Source organism: Bufo bufo, chromosome 10, assembly GCF_905171765.1.
Source record: "Bufo bufo chromosome 10, aBufBuf1.1, whole genome shotgun sequence".
In the NCBI taxonomy this organism is placed as follows: Eukaryota; Metazoa; Chordata; class Amphibia; order Anura; family Bufonidae; genus Bufo; species Bufo bufo.
This window is the reverse complement of record NC_053398.1, coordinates 147,846,158-147,860,390: the sequence shown is the minus strand read 5'-3', so window position 1 is coordinate 147,860,390 and position 14,233 is coordinate 147,846,158. Positions and strand designations below refer to the sequence as shown.

At 46.6% G+C, this 14,233-nt stretch overlaps 1 protein-coding gene across 1 annotated transcript in view; it reads left to right on the top strand.

The window, feature by feature from the left end:
• LOC120980873 (dual specificity protein phosphatase 22-A-like) overlaps positions 1–831 on the top strand; it is a 59,093-nt gene extending 58,262 nt beyond the window's left edge. Inside the window, exon 7 of the mRNA XM_040410229.1 lies at positions 422–831. Coding sequence (XP_040266163.1) covers positions 422–610 — 189 coding nt within the window. The 3' untranslated portion in view covers positions 611–831. The remainder of the gene's footprint in view (positions 1–421) is intronic.
• The last annotated feature ends 13,402 nt before the right edge of the window (positions 832–14,233 follow it).

The following is a 14,233-nucleotide window of genomic DNA, read 5'->3' as shown; positions in this document are numbered from 1 at the left end:
AGGTTCAAAGTGTTCAGCTGAGAAATGACCCAAAGTTTCACAAAGCAGGCTGTCCCAAGGACGCCAAGAATCAGAAGTGTCTTCTATCTCATTATGTAGCGTCATACACAATTACTATAGGATTTGGTTGTTTTATAGACGGGTATAGGTTAGTGGTAGCCCATCCTCGGTAAGACGCCGAGATCCGTCAGCAGCTAGCTTTCCTGCTGATGGTTTCCAAGAAGAAGCAGGTTTTTTCCCCACACTTCAGAGTAAAAGTGAAGGAGAGATCAGAGAAACCAGTGGTATGAATGGACATCGTGGCCCTGGGCTGGTGGACCCTCTTGGACCTCTATCACAAAGCCGTCAGGGCTGTGAATCCTGACGCCTCTCCAGTCCCTGTTATAATCTCAGATTATGTCCCTGTTTTTCGCCCCTACAGTACAGAATGTGGCTGCTGCAGGAATATGGGAGAAGCCCCTTCAAAGATCAGGAAAAAGTCCTCAAGTTACTGTCTGAACAAGAGCAGAAAGAGCAACTGAGGCAAACCCAAACCCGCTGGATCAATCGGCCCCAGACGGACTACTCGCTGCCTTACAAAGCCTACGGCGACAGGTGGAGCGACGTATAGGGGACAAGAGGACCATGGACGGCGTGTAGTGGAAGCTACAAAGAACGACACCATAGTACAAGAAAATGTCCTCCAACCGTATAATGCATGCCGTGTTTCAATCTCTCATGATCTCTGCTTACTGTCAGTGAACAGGATCATTCTTATTTATATTCAGAGATGGAAGTCCTGACCTAATGCTTATCATGCTGAGGGTTTGTTACATTGTATCAGTGTAGCTAATCCTCAGCTGTTTTAATATTTCAAAGACCCTTTGGACCCAGGAAATTCAAATTATATATAGTTCAAATAGCCTCGTTTCCTAGACTAGTAGACTCCCGTTTCCGGTCAACTTAAAACATAGACGCATGCCCAGTATAGTTATACTTCTGATCAAAATACTAAAGTCTTCATGCATAAGCAGTACATATCTGAAAAGAGATTTCTAGGAGAGACTAAAAACCTAAAGTTCAGACGCATGCTCAGTATAACTAGACCTCTGACTAAAAACGTCAAAGTATTTACACATGCGCTGTACATATTACTGAATGATTAATGCAACTAGAAATCTAGGTCTAGGCTTCGAATATATAAGTATGAACGTGAGCCGAAATGCTTAAGTATAGGCGCATGCTCAGTACTGTTATTTTCCGATTATAAAATTATAAGTTCCTGCGCATGCGCAACTTCAGACGCATGCCCAGTATAACTAGATCTCTGATTAAAAATGTTAAAGTATTTACGCATGCGCTGTATATACTAGTGAAGGATTAATGCAACTAGAAATCTAAGTCTAGGCGCATGCGCTGTATCATCACATCTCCGAAGGTTTTATGAAAATAAATTCAGAGTTTCCGCGCATGCGCAACCTCGAATATATAAGTATGAATGTGAGCCGAAATGCCTAAGTATAGGCGCATGCTCAGTACTGTCATCTCCCGATTATAAAATTATAAGTTCCTGCGCATGCGCAGTGTACAGTTTTGAACGCAAGACGCGATTATATGACGAAAACATAGCTGAAATGCCTAAGTATAGGCGCATGCTCAGTACTGTCATACCTCCGATTATAAAACTATAAGTTCCTGCGCATGCGCAGTGTGCAGGTTTGAACGCAAGACGCGATTATATGACGAAAACATAGCAATTAATGCTCAGATTAGGCCACTAGACTGTCAATCAAGATGCTTTAGCAGCGTTTGGCTGCAGTACACCCACAGAGGTTAAAAGAGCACTTTTGAAGATCATTCTTGTTGATAGTAGCTCCATTCCCCTGAAGAAGCCACGTTCAGTGGTGAAACATGTTGGGGGAGCTCTAGCCTTGAGATTTTAGATTAGGTTAGGTAGGACTTCTGTCACGGCGAGGAGTAACTGCAGACCCCTCTAAACCATGACCATAAGTGGCGGAGAGTCGCGCTAAAGATAGACAAAGACGGAAAACAAACGATCGAAAGCGACTGAATAGGCGACCTCCTAACATAAATTCCATCAAGGCGGATAAAGTGTGTCGCCAAAACATAAAACAAAAGCAGATGGATGGATGTTATGGAGGCAGAATATATGGGTGAGGTAACCCCTATCTCTGCCCATAGAATCCTGCTATAGATTGCTATCCTGCTAGAGTTTTCCTTTGTTCTCCCGTTTTATGTTATACTACTCTTAATAAATAAAATAAAAGTTATGTTTTAATCCTCAGCTGGACTCCAGGCTGATATCTATTGCATGCACTGATACATTATAACAGATCCTGAGCTGAATGAGCAGGGCTATGGCTGGGGAGGATACACAGTGACATATTCCATTGCCAAAGATCGCAGTGTAGCCCCAGCCTCTGAATGTAAACAAGAATGCATCCATTCATTGACAGCAAGCAGAAATCTTGGAAACGCTGAGGAATTGAAACACAAAAGCTCATATTCATTAACCAGTTTGTACCTGTTTTAAATGGTGGGTGTGGTTTACCGGGGGGTGTTGAAGGGTCACATCCGCCAAGCACGGTGTCTGATGGTCCTGGGTGGAGATGCCACTGACCAGCAGGTGCAGCCCTGGACCCTCTAATGCTGCGTCACTGACCCCTTCCTCCATGTTGTATCGTCCACATTGTACTTCCCTTTTCTTGGAAATGACATTAATTTGGAGTAAATGTTTTTCAGTGAAATCTCTTTTAGTTTCAGAAGTAACTGTTTTTGTGTAATTAGGAGCTGCCCGGAGCTCCCCATATAGCAGAGCTGGAGTGTCACTAGTCAGCTAGGCTATCTTCTTCTGGATCCACACTGCAGGACTCTAGATGGACGTTCCGATATACTGCATTCCCTATATAAAGTCATGTGCTCTGGGGACCATATATCTCCAAAACCAGCCCATTCCTCACTACAGCTGGTCCATACGGCTGATGTTTCTTCAGACGCCAATCAAGCAGTCTGTAAGAAAGATGCGGGGGGGGGGGGGGGTGCGGTCCCAACAACAGGGGCACTGCCGACGGTGGCCAGGGTGGTTCTCCTCACAATGCTCTTAAGGGGAAACTGTCAACATGAAAATGCAATGTAAGCTACAGACACCATGGTATAGAGCAGGAGGAGCTGAGCAGATTGATGTATAGTTTTATGGAAAAAATTCTGTAAAACTTGTAATTTATACATTTAAATTTGTGCTCATTCTGGGCTTTGAAGTCCAGGAGGCGGTCCTATCAGTGATTGACATCCTTCCCTCTATGGCGGTGTATTCAGAGGTATCTGTCAATCACTGATAGGACCGCCTCCGGGACTTCAAAGCCCAGAATGAGCAGGAAGTTAAAGGGTTTCTGTCACCAGAATTAACCCTATTAAACTAGCTGACATTAGCGATGTGTTAATATCAGCTGAACCTAACTAGCCCATTCCTACTTTTATCTATGCCCCCGTTACTCCAGAAATCTAACTTTTATAATATGCTAATTAGCCTCTAGGTGCAGGGGGGGCGTTGTTCCTGCTCCTAGAGGCTCCGTTCTCCCACCTCTGGCCGCGCCCTGCTACAATGTATAAATTACAAGTTTTACTGAATCTTTTCCTATAAATCTATATATCGATCTGCTCAGCTCCTCCTGCTCTATAACATACCGCCTGCAGCTCAGACACCATGTTCAACGTGACCGGTTCCCTTTAAGGCTGTAATATGTCTCCTTGATGCAGGGTGTCAGCGGCTACAATTCCGCTCTTGCAGCCCCTTCTTAATGCGGTTTTCTCATTTCGGCCATAATTAGATCAGGGGCCAGAGGAGGCTGGGGTTAAAGCTTAGGGTTTACTCTGAGATCAGGAAGGAGCCTTGCGTCAGCACAGTTCACACCTGTCCCCACCATGTGCCAAGGTAAACATGGCTTTTGTGGCTTGGAGACCCATCATAAAGAAACTGCAAAAACAGGATCCAAAGACCCCACAGGCTTCTCCTTCATACTTTCAGGTTCAGAATGGAGCAAAATTAGCTCGGATGGAAGCGAGCAGAAGATGAACTTCCAACAAATGTCTGCACTGAGGTGCTGCTCACCCAACCTGGGTTTCGATGTGGTCACAGTATAGGGATATACAGGTAGTGAAATGAAACTGAAGATATTTCAGGACTCTATAGAGGGAAGTTGGCACGGCCGGGCCTGCGTGCTGAGACACAGCTGCCTGCTCTGACTGGTTTTTGCAGAGCAGACTCCATGTATTTTGCTCGCTCACAACTTCCCGTTTTTTTGTTTTTTTTTCCTTTTGGCCCCTTTTTAAAAAAAATTCTCATGCTCCGGTTCTGCAGCTTAGTTGCAAAACAAATCTCCAGCGATGGCTGCCATGATATTTGAGAGTTACGGTAAATATCTTTTCAGTCTCTAAATTTGTATTCTTTACATTGGGTGTTAGAGCCCGTTCTTTACTACTGTTGTCCTTCACATCCGGGCACCCTGCCCCCACAGAACAGATTCTGCTTTTATACCTTTTCATCCATGAGGGCCATGAGGGTTACCCTACAATGGGCAACTATTAATAATGCAGCCGTGTTATAACCGGCGCAGATAACATTCAGGTGGTACGGGGATTTCGCTTCTAAAACTGCCTTATATAGCGAGAGAGGGAGTAAGCCACTGCCAGACGCCTCTATCCCCCCCAGATTCTGTCTTCCCCAAACTCCCCTGTCCCCTCCAGGCTCCTCTGCCCTCTTTAGACCCCTCTGTCTTCTACACAACCCAGACAACTCAGTCCTCTCCAGATGGATCTGTCCCCTCCAGGCTCCTCTATATCCTTTAGACCCCGCTGCCCTCCCTCCAGGCTCCTCTCTCCCCCAGAGTGATCTGTCCCTCCAGACCTCTCCAGACTCCTCTCTCCCCTCCAGACTCCTCTCTTCCCTCCAGACTCCTCTGTCCCCTTTAGACTCCTCTGTCCCCTACAGGCTCCTCTCCCCTCCAGACTCCTCTCTCCCCTCCAGACTCCTCTCTTCCCTCCAGACTCCTCTCTTCCCTCCAGACTCCTCTGTCCCCTACAGGCTCCTCTCCCCTCCAGACTCCTCTCTTCCCTCCAGACTCCTCTCTTCCCTCCAGACTCCTCTGTCCCCTACAGACTCCTCTGTCCCCTTCAGACTCCTCTGTCCCCTTCAGACTCCTCTGTCCCCTACAGGCTCCTCTCCCCTCCAGACTCCTCTCTTCCCTCCAGACTCCTCTCTTCCCTCCAGACTCCTCTGTCCCCTTCAGACTCCTCTGTCCCCTACAGGCTCCTCTCCCCTCCAGACTCCTCTCTTCCCTCTCCTCTCTTCCCTCTCCTCTCTTCCCTCCAGACTCCTCTGTCCCCTCCAGACTCCTCTGTCCCCTTCAGACTCCTCTGTCCCCTTCAGACTCCTCTGTCCCCTTCAGACTCCTCTGTCCCCTACAGGCTCCTCTCCCCTCCAGACTCCTCTCTTCCCTCCAGACTCCTCTCCCCTCCAGACTCCTCTCTTCCCTCCAGACTCCTCTCTTCCCTCCAGACTCCTCTCTTCCCTCCAGACTCCTCTCTTCCCTCTCCCCTCCCCTCCAGACTCCTCTCTTCCCTCCAGACTCCTCTCTTCCCTCCAGACTCCTCTCTTCCCTCCAGACTCCTCTCTTCCCTCTCCTCTCCCCTCCAGACTCCTCTCTTCCCTCCAGACTCCTCTCTCCCCTCCAGACTCCTCTCTTCCCTCCAGACTCTTCTCTTCCCTTCAGACTCCTCTCTTCCCTCCAGACTCCTCTCTTCCCTTCCCTTCAGACTCATCTGTGCACTCCAGAATCCTCTGTCCCTTCCAGGCTCCTCTATATCCTTTACACTCCTTGCTTCCCTCCACAGTGATCTATTCCTCTAAAATCTTCTGTCCTCTCCAGGCCCCTCTGTTCTCTCTACAAAGACCCAGCTGTCCCCTCCAGAGTCCTCTGTCCTCTCCAGACTTCTCTGGCTCCTTCCTAATGATCTGTCCTCTCCAGACTGATCTTGAGAACAAATGATCAGGCATGTTGAAATCCAGCTGCCCGATTCTTCTTTACCTTGACATCTGCTTCTGGGATACCCCCATATATACTAGAGGGTTGACCAGTGCCACAGAAGCTCAACAGGTATGGCCGGCAGAAGGGTGCGGATTTTGGTTATCTCTTCCACAGTACAAGTTTAGCTCTCTCGGGAAAATACCAGCAATGAAAGAAGAGTAGCTATAAGCAGCCATCAGCATTTACATTGTAGGGCAGTGCCTATAGAAGTCTTGTAACTAGAACTCACTGGGTCCAACAACAAATTTTTGAATGCCGATCCCCCCCCCCCCCAGCAAACCCCCTCCTCGTGTGCAACCCTCACTCCTGCGGCTAGTCAAGATAGCTCTCTCAGACCAGGCCCAGCAGCCGCCCCATCCTTTTCCTATACATATATATATGTATATATATATAGAGTAGAAGGGGGGGGGCCCTGCTAGCTATCTCCCCTGTCTCCTACACTACGGTAGCGGGCCTCCTTGTCACTACTGGCGGTGCTCAGCCTCAAACAAGATGTCTTGTAATCCATAAAGAAATAGGAGGACGGCACTCACCATTGTAGTTCAACATCTTCTTTTATTCCATCAAAAGAAAAGAGGGCAAGTTACATGGCATAGGCGGGCAACGCCACACAGGCAAAAACAAACAGCAGCAACGGCTGTTTTGCGCTATTCGCTTCCTCAGGCTAATGGCGCAAAACGACTGTAAGAAATGTATAATACTGTTAAGAGGGCCCTGACAAGAAAATCTTTCAGCCCTCCTCTCGGATTGGCCCCTTCTCGGTTTGGGCCCCGTAGCAGCCGCTTCCACTCTAGCAAAAAAAACGCGGACAGCACACCATGTGCTGTCCGCATCAGTATGTCCGTTCCATTGCCCCGCAAGAAAAATAGTGCATGTCAAGGATAGGCATTATTACAATTGATCCGCTAAAAAAAACGGATCCGCAAAAAAACTGATGCCATATGGACGTCATCCGTTTTTTTTTTGCGTGCCTCCGTGTTTTTTTGTGGTCCTATTGACTTGAATGGGTCTGCGAACCATTTTCCGCGAAAATAATAGGACAGGTTATATTTTTTGGACGGACTGAAACCACGGATCACGGACGCGGATGACAAACGGTGCATTAGCCGAGTTTTCAACGGACCCATTGAAAGTCAATGGGTCCGCAGAAAATCACGAGAAACGGCGCAACGGACACGGAATAAAACGGTCGTGTGCATGAGGCCTTATTCACATGTCCGTGTCAGTGATAATATCCGCGACAAGTCAGTCAGTGTTGCTTCTGTGAAGATGTCCATGAAGGATCCATGTTTGGTCCATCTGTCCCTTTTTTCGCCCTTCATGTGTCATCCGTGTTCCACGGACACTGCTAGGCTGAAATTAATTTCCAGAGCATCTCCTAGCAATGGTCAGTGAAAATTACTGATAGAACATGGCCGCCATCAGTGTTGTGTCAGTGATTTTCATGGACCTATGGCCTCATGCACACAACCGTTTTTCGGGTCCGCATCCGAGCCGCAGTTTTTGAAGCTCGGGTGCTGACCCATTCACTTCAATGGGGCCGCAAAAGATGCGGACAGCACTCCCTGTGCTGTCCACATCCGTTGCTCCGCTCCGAGGCCCCGCAAAAAAAATATAGCATGTCCTATTCTTGTCCGTTTTGCAGACAAGAATAGGCATGTCTACAATAGGCCGCCCGTTCCGCAAATTGCGAAAGGCACACGGGTGGCTTCCGTTTTTTGCGGACCGCAAAAAACAGAACGGTCGTGTGCATGTAGCCTATAGATGTCAATGTTTGGACCACATAATAGACCAAAGCTTTACATGTCTCTGTGTATTTTTCCACTGGAAAATCACTGATGTGTGAACAAACACATTAAAATCAACGAGTACGTGTGCAATCCGTGGAAAACATGGACAGCACACATCCGTGATTCATTGATGGATGTGTAAATAAGGCCTATCGTTGTAAACTTTCTTTTCCATTTATTTGGAAAGTTATACTGAGCACCCGCGCTGAATCCTGGCCCCATTCATTTCAATGGGTCTGTGTACATAAGCGGTTTTTTTTTTCACGCATCAGTTCTGCGTTGTGTGAAAAACGCAGCATGTTCTATAGGCTACATTCACACGACCATATGGTTTGCGGTCCGCAAATTGCGGATCTGCAAAAAAAAAACGGATGACATCCGTATGGCATCCCTTTTTATTTGCGGACCCATTGTAACAATGCCTATCCCTGTCTGCAAAATGGACAAGAACGGAACGGACATATTGATGCGGATAGCACACGATGTGCTGTCTGCATTTTTTGCAGACCCATTGAAATGGGTCCTCATCCAATCTGCAAAAAAAACGGAACAAAAAAAAAAACGTTCATGTCAATGTAGCCATATTCTGCGTTTTTCCCTGGCCACATAGAAGTGAATGGGGCTTCAGTGAAAAACGCATCCGCAAGCAAGTGCGGGTGCGATGCGTTTTTCACTGATGGTTGCTAAGAGATGTTGTTTGTAAACCTTCAGTTTTTTATCACGTGTGTGAAAAACGCATCAAGACGCTATGAACCCGCGCGGAAAAAACTGAACGCAATTGCAGACAAAACTGACTGAACTTGCTTGCAAAATGGTGCGAGTTTCACTGAACGCATCCGGAGCCGATCCGTCACGCTCGTGTGAAAGAGGCCTGAGGCTATGTCCGCGTGTTACTGAAACGTTGCAGATTCTGCGGCATGGCAGTTTATGCTGCAGATCTTCACGGTGGATCTCAGTCTTTGCAATTGAGAGGGTGAAATATGTGTTTTTTACAGCGGTTTTGTTGTATTTTCTGCTGTGGATCTGTGGCAAAATACGCAGTATTTTCAGGCATGTGCGGATATACCCTTAAAGGGAGTTTTCAACCCCATGACATTTTTTACGAACCACTGACCAATGTGAAATAAGCACAGGAGTATTATTCGCCTGGAGGGTTGCACGTGCATACACATCATGCCCTTCGCTCATAGCAGGACCCATTCTTGAAGCAGGAACGGGTTCCAGAGGTGGGACCTGCACCTAATTGGACATTTAGGACGTATTCTATTAATGTGCCATAAATATTCAAATGGGAAGACCCCTTTTAGGTACATATTAGATTTATTATATGTTGCACTGGATGATTGCAGGAGGAGAAAATACTAGACTGACGCTGCTTCATAGATACTTTCTTAGAAAAAGGCTGACTTACATATAAAAGATGAAAATATGAATTCATGGGGCCCGGGCCCTCCTGCGGAATAAACAGGTCGCAGCCATCTGAAGAAGTGACCTCATCGCACCTTCTCTGGAGAGAGGCTTGTCATTCATGTCTTGGGAGATTCCCCAGGTCTCAGCTCTCACGGCTTCTTTACAGATGACATTTGTGAATGGGGCCCGGCTCAGTAGGAAATAGTCGCGCACTCCGTTTCCTTCCACGTTAGCAGCACCGATCTGCGGTGACTCATCTGTGCACATTTCTCAGACAGAAACGTCAGCAATGTCCAAAATGTAAGAAAAGCCAAAGTCAGCAGAACACCTGTTAGGGCTCATGCACCGTATTACGGATGCGGACCCATTCACTTGAATGGGTCCGCAATCTGGAAGGAGCTGTGCGGAACAGAGGCATGCAGCCCCACTGAAGCACTGCGGAGCACTTCCGTGGTTTTCTCTCCGTGCCTCCGCACCGGAAACAAATAGAACTTGTTTTTTGCGGTGTGGACGGATCATGGACCCATTCAAGTTGCAGCCGCACGGATGTTGCCCGGAACGGCCGGCAGCCCTTTTACTACGCTGAGCGCGCCACTTTTGTGATGCTGTTTATGTTGGCATTCTGGTGCCGCTCATTTTAGATACATTTATTAGTCAGATGACTTTTTGTGACATCCTCGAATTTCCTTCCTTTGTGGATGCGTCCGCCATTGTCTGTCTTTTAGACACATTTATGAAGCTGAAATCCACAATTCTGGAGCATAAAAGGACCTGTTACTGGCAGCTCATCCACCTGCATTTACAGTGTGGTCGGGCCGCACAAACTGCGCGCAGATCACGGCTGACTGCCCCGCTGCACCTGTATTCGCCCATTGAAGCAATATCAAGTACAGGTGGATGTTTTATGATATAAAAACTGTTTGCCGGACGCTTGGATTAAAGAGAAGCTGCTGTTTCTTTTTCTTCTAATGTGTAGAGACATCAATAGGGGACATTGTCTGATACTAACTTGTATATTTAGGCCTCATTCACATTTCTGTTTTTCACGGATGTGTGCTGTCTACATTTTCCACGGGCCGCACGTGTATCCATTGATTTAAATGTGTCTGTTCACACATCGGCATTTGTTTATGCAATACCTTGGTCTGTGATGCGGACTAAACATGCCCATTGAAGTCTATGGGTCCGTGAAAATCACAGACACAACACAGATGGCATCCGTGGTGCATGCGGTTTTCACTGACGATTGATAGGAGATGCTCTGGCAATGAATTTTCAGCTGAGCAGCGTCCCTGGATGACGTCAGTACAGATGGTAGAGACGGACACACAGACCAAAAACAGATCCTTCATGGACATCTTCATGGATGAAACACAGACTTTTTTTTCACTTGAAAATGACCTGGAAATGTGGATGAGGCCTCATCGTAGAAAACTTGCCCTGAAATGTCCCTTATAAGCGCTCTCTAAATGAGTGTTACTAAGGCACATCCGTCTTCACAGTCCAGCGCAGCACGGCCCGCCAGCTGCGACTTCTCCGTCATATACTGTACAGTATGTCCCTGACATTACTATACATGTGTGATATCTCTGCTATAGTAGAGCTTCTCCCTGCATTCACAATAGCAAGCGCCTACTGCCCGCTGTCATGTATCTCCTGGAGGCTGGTTAGTTGTTTAGCGCAAGGGATACAGCAGCACTGATCAGTATCAACATAGCAGGGATATCAACACATGCAGTTGCAAGAAAAAGTATGTGAACCCTTTGGAATGATATGGATTTCTGCACAAATTGGTCATAAAATGTGATCTGATCTTCATCTAAGTCACAACAATAGACAATCACAGTCGGCTTAAACTAATAACACACAAAGAGTTAAATGTTACCATGTTTTTATTGAACATTCACAGTGCAGGTGGAAAAAGTATTTGAACCCCTAGACTAATGACATCTCCAAGAGCTAATTGGAGCGAGGTGTCAGCCAACTGGAGTCCAATCAATGAGATGAGATTGGAGGTGTTGGTTACAGCTGCCCTGCCCTATAAAAACACACACCAGTTCTGGGTATTCTTTTCGCAAGAAGCATTGCCTGATGTGAATGATGCCTCGCACAAAAGAGCTCTCAGAAGACCTACGATTAAGAATTGTTGACTTGCATAAAGCTGGAAAGGGTTATAAAAGTATCTCCAAAAGCCTTGCTGTTCATCAGTCCACAGTAAGACAAATTGTCTATAAATGGAGGACGTTCAGCACTGCTGCTACTCTCCCTAGGAGCGGCCGTCCTGTAAAGATGACTGCAAGAGCACAGCGCAGACTGCTCAATGAGGTGAAGAAGAATCCTAGAGTGTCAGCTAAAGACTTACAGAAGTCTCTGGCATATGCTAACATCCCTGTTAGCTAATCTACGATACGTAAAACACTAAACAAGAATGGATTTCATGGGAGGACACCACAGAGGAAGCCACTGCTGTCCAAAAAAGCATTGCTGCACGTTTACAGTTTGCACAAGAGCACCTGGATGTTCCACAGCAGTACTGGCAAAATATTATGTGGACAGATGAAACCAAAGTGGAGTTGTTTGGAAGAAACACACAACACTATGTGTGGAGAAAAAGAGGCACAGCACACCAACCTCAAACCTCATGCCAACTGTGAAGTATGGTGGTGGGAGCATCATGGTTTGGGGCTGCTTTGCTGCGTCAGGGCCTGGACGGATTGCTATCATCGAAGGAAAAATGAATTCCCAAGTTTAGCAAGACATTTTGCAGGAGAACTTAAGGCCATCTGCAGGAGAACTTAAGGCCAACTTAAAGAGGACCTTTCACCGATTCTTACCCTATGAACTAAGTATACAGACATGTGGAGCGGCGCCCGGGGATCTCACTGCACTTACTATTATCCCCGGGCGCCGCTCCGTTCTCCCGCTATGCCCTCCGGTATCTCCGTTCCCTAAGTTATGGTAGGCGGAGTCTGCCCTAGCGCTGGCCAATCGCATTGCAGAGCTCACAGCCTGGGAGAAAATAACCTCCCAGGCTGTGAGCTCTGCGCTGCGATTGGCCAGCGCTAGGGCAGACTCCGCCTACCATAACTTAGGGACTGGTATCTCCGCCTACTATAACTTAGTGAACGGAGATACCGGAGGGCATAGCAGGAGAACGGAGCAGCGCCCGGGGATAATAGTAAGTGCAGTGAGATCCCCGGGCGCCGCTCTACATATCTGTATAGTTAGTTCATAGGGTAAGAATCGGTGAAAGGTCCTCTTTAAGGCCAACAGAAGATGGGTGTTGCAACAAGACAACCACCCAAAGCATAGAAGTAAATCAACAACAGAATGGCTTAAACAGAAGAAAATCCGCCTTCTGGAGTGGCCCAGTCAGAGTCCTGACCTCAACCCGATTGAGATGCTGTGGCATGACCTCAAGAAAGCGATTCACACCAGACATCCCAAGAATATTGCTGAACTGAAACAGTTCTGTAAAGAGGAATGGTGAAGAATTTCTCCTGACCGTTGTGCACGTCTGATCTGCAACTACAGGAAACGTTTGGTGGAAGTTATTGCTGCCAAAGGAGGTTCAACCAGTTATTAAATCCAAGGGTTCACATACTTTTTCCACCTGCACTGTGAATGTTTACATGGTGTGTTCAATAAAAACATGGTAACATTTAATTCTTTGTGTGTTATTAGTTTAAGCCGACTGTGATTGTCTATTGTTGTGACTTAGATGAAGATCAGATCACATTTTATGACCAATTTGTGCAAAAATCCATATCATTCCAAAGGGTTCACATACTTTTTCTTGCAACTGTATATTGAGTCCACACAGTGCAAACATGTAGTAATGTTCAGGGATATACTGAGAAGTGAGGACGGGAGGACGGCCGTCCTCAGTCAGTAAGGCTGTACTGTGTAGAAGGAGGTGCCTTAGGGCTCATGCACACAAATGTATTTTTGGTCCGCATCCGATCTGTATTTTTCGCTGATCGGACGCAGACCCATTCAGTTCAACGAGGCCGCAAAAGATGTGGACAGCACTCCGTCCGCATGTCCATTCCATGGGCCTGCAAAAAATAGAACATGTCCTATTCTTGTCTGACAGTCCTATAGAGGGCCGAACTTTCCGTTCTGCAAAATGCGGAACACACACACGACCGGTATCTGCGTTTTGCCGATTTACAATTTGTGGACCGCAAAAATGGCATTGGCTGTATGTCCGAGCCCTTAGTAATGCTCATTTAGAAAGCACTGCTAAGGGACATTTCAGGGCAAGTTTTCTGCTATAAATGTGTATTAGATAAATGCTTCCTGTCTCGGTCCCTGCATATTACAAGAAAAAAATAAAGAAATGGCAGCTGCACGTTAACGTCTCTTTTATATGATGCCTATTGGGTATCAGTACTGGTATCTACTGCAGTCCTAGGAAGGCCATAGGAGACCAGCAATTGTGCTCCTGTGCGGCTGTGTACTTTGCATCATCATTTTGTTTGATTTTATTAAACTGCTTAACAAAAATGACAGCGTTTTTGAAAATTCCTTTGGGTTTTTCTGGCTATTTATGGCCAATGTAAGTTTTATCCTTCACTGACTCAGAATGAAATCACGAATTATAAGGGAATGGCTGCACATGACGTGAACAGCGCAGATTTCCTGCAGGGAGAATTGTGCCCAGAAAATCTAGTGGATGTGAAAAGTGAAAAAATGTAATGCACACATTGCAGAAATGTTCTACAATACAATCTGCACATAAGCTGACATGCGGTACGGATTTTAAATCTGCAGCCCGCCAATTTATGTTGCGGGTATCTGCTTTAGGTTTCACTCTTTACAATGCAGAGGATCAAATCTGCTGTAAACCTGCAGCGTCTCCATGGTAATTTGTGCACGGATTTGCTGCTACCTAATACTAGCAGATACAGTGGCATGCAAAAGTTTTGGCACCCAGGTCAAAAAACA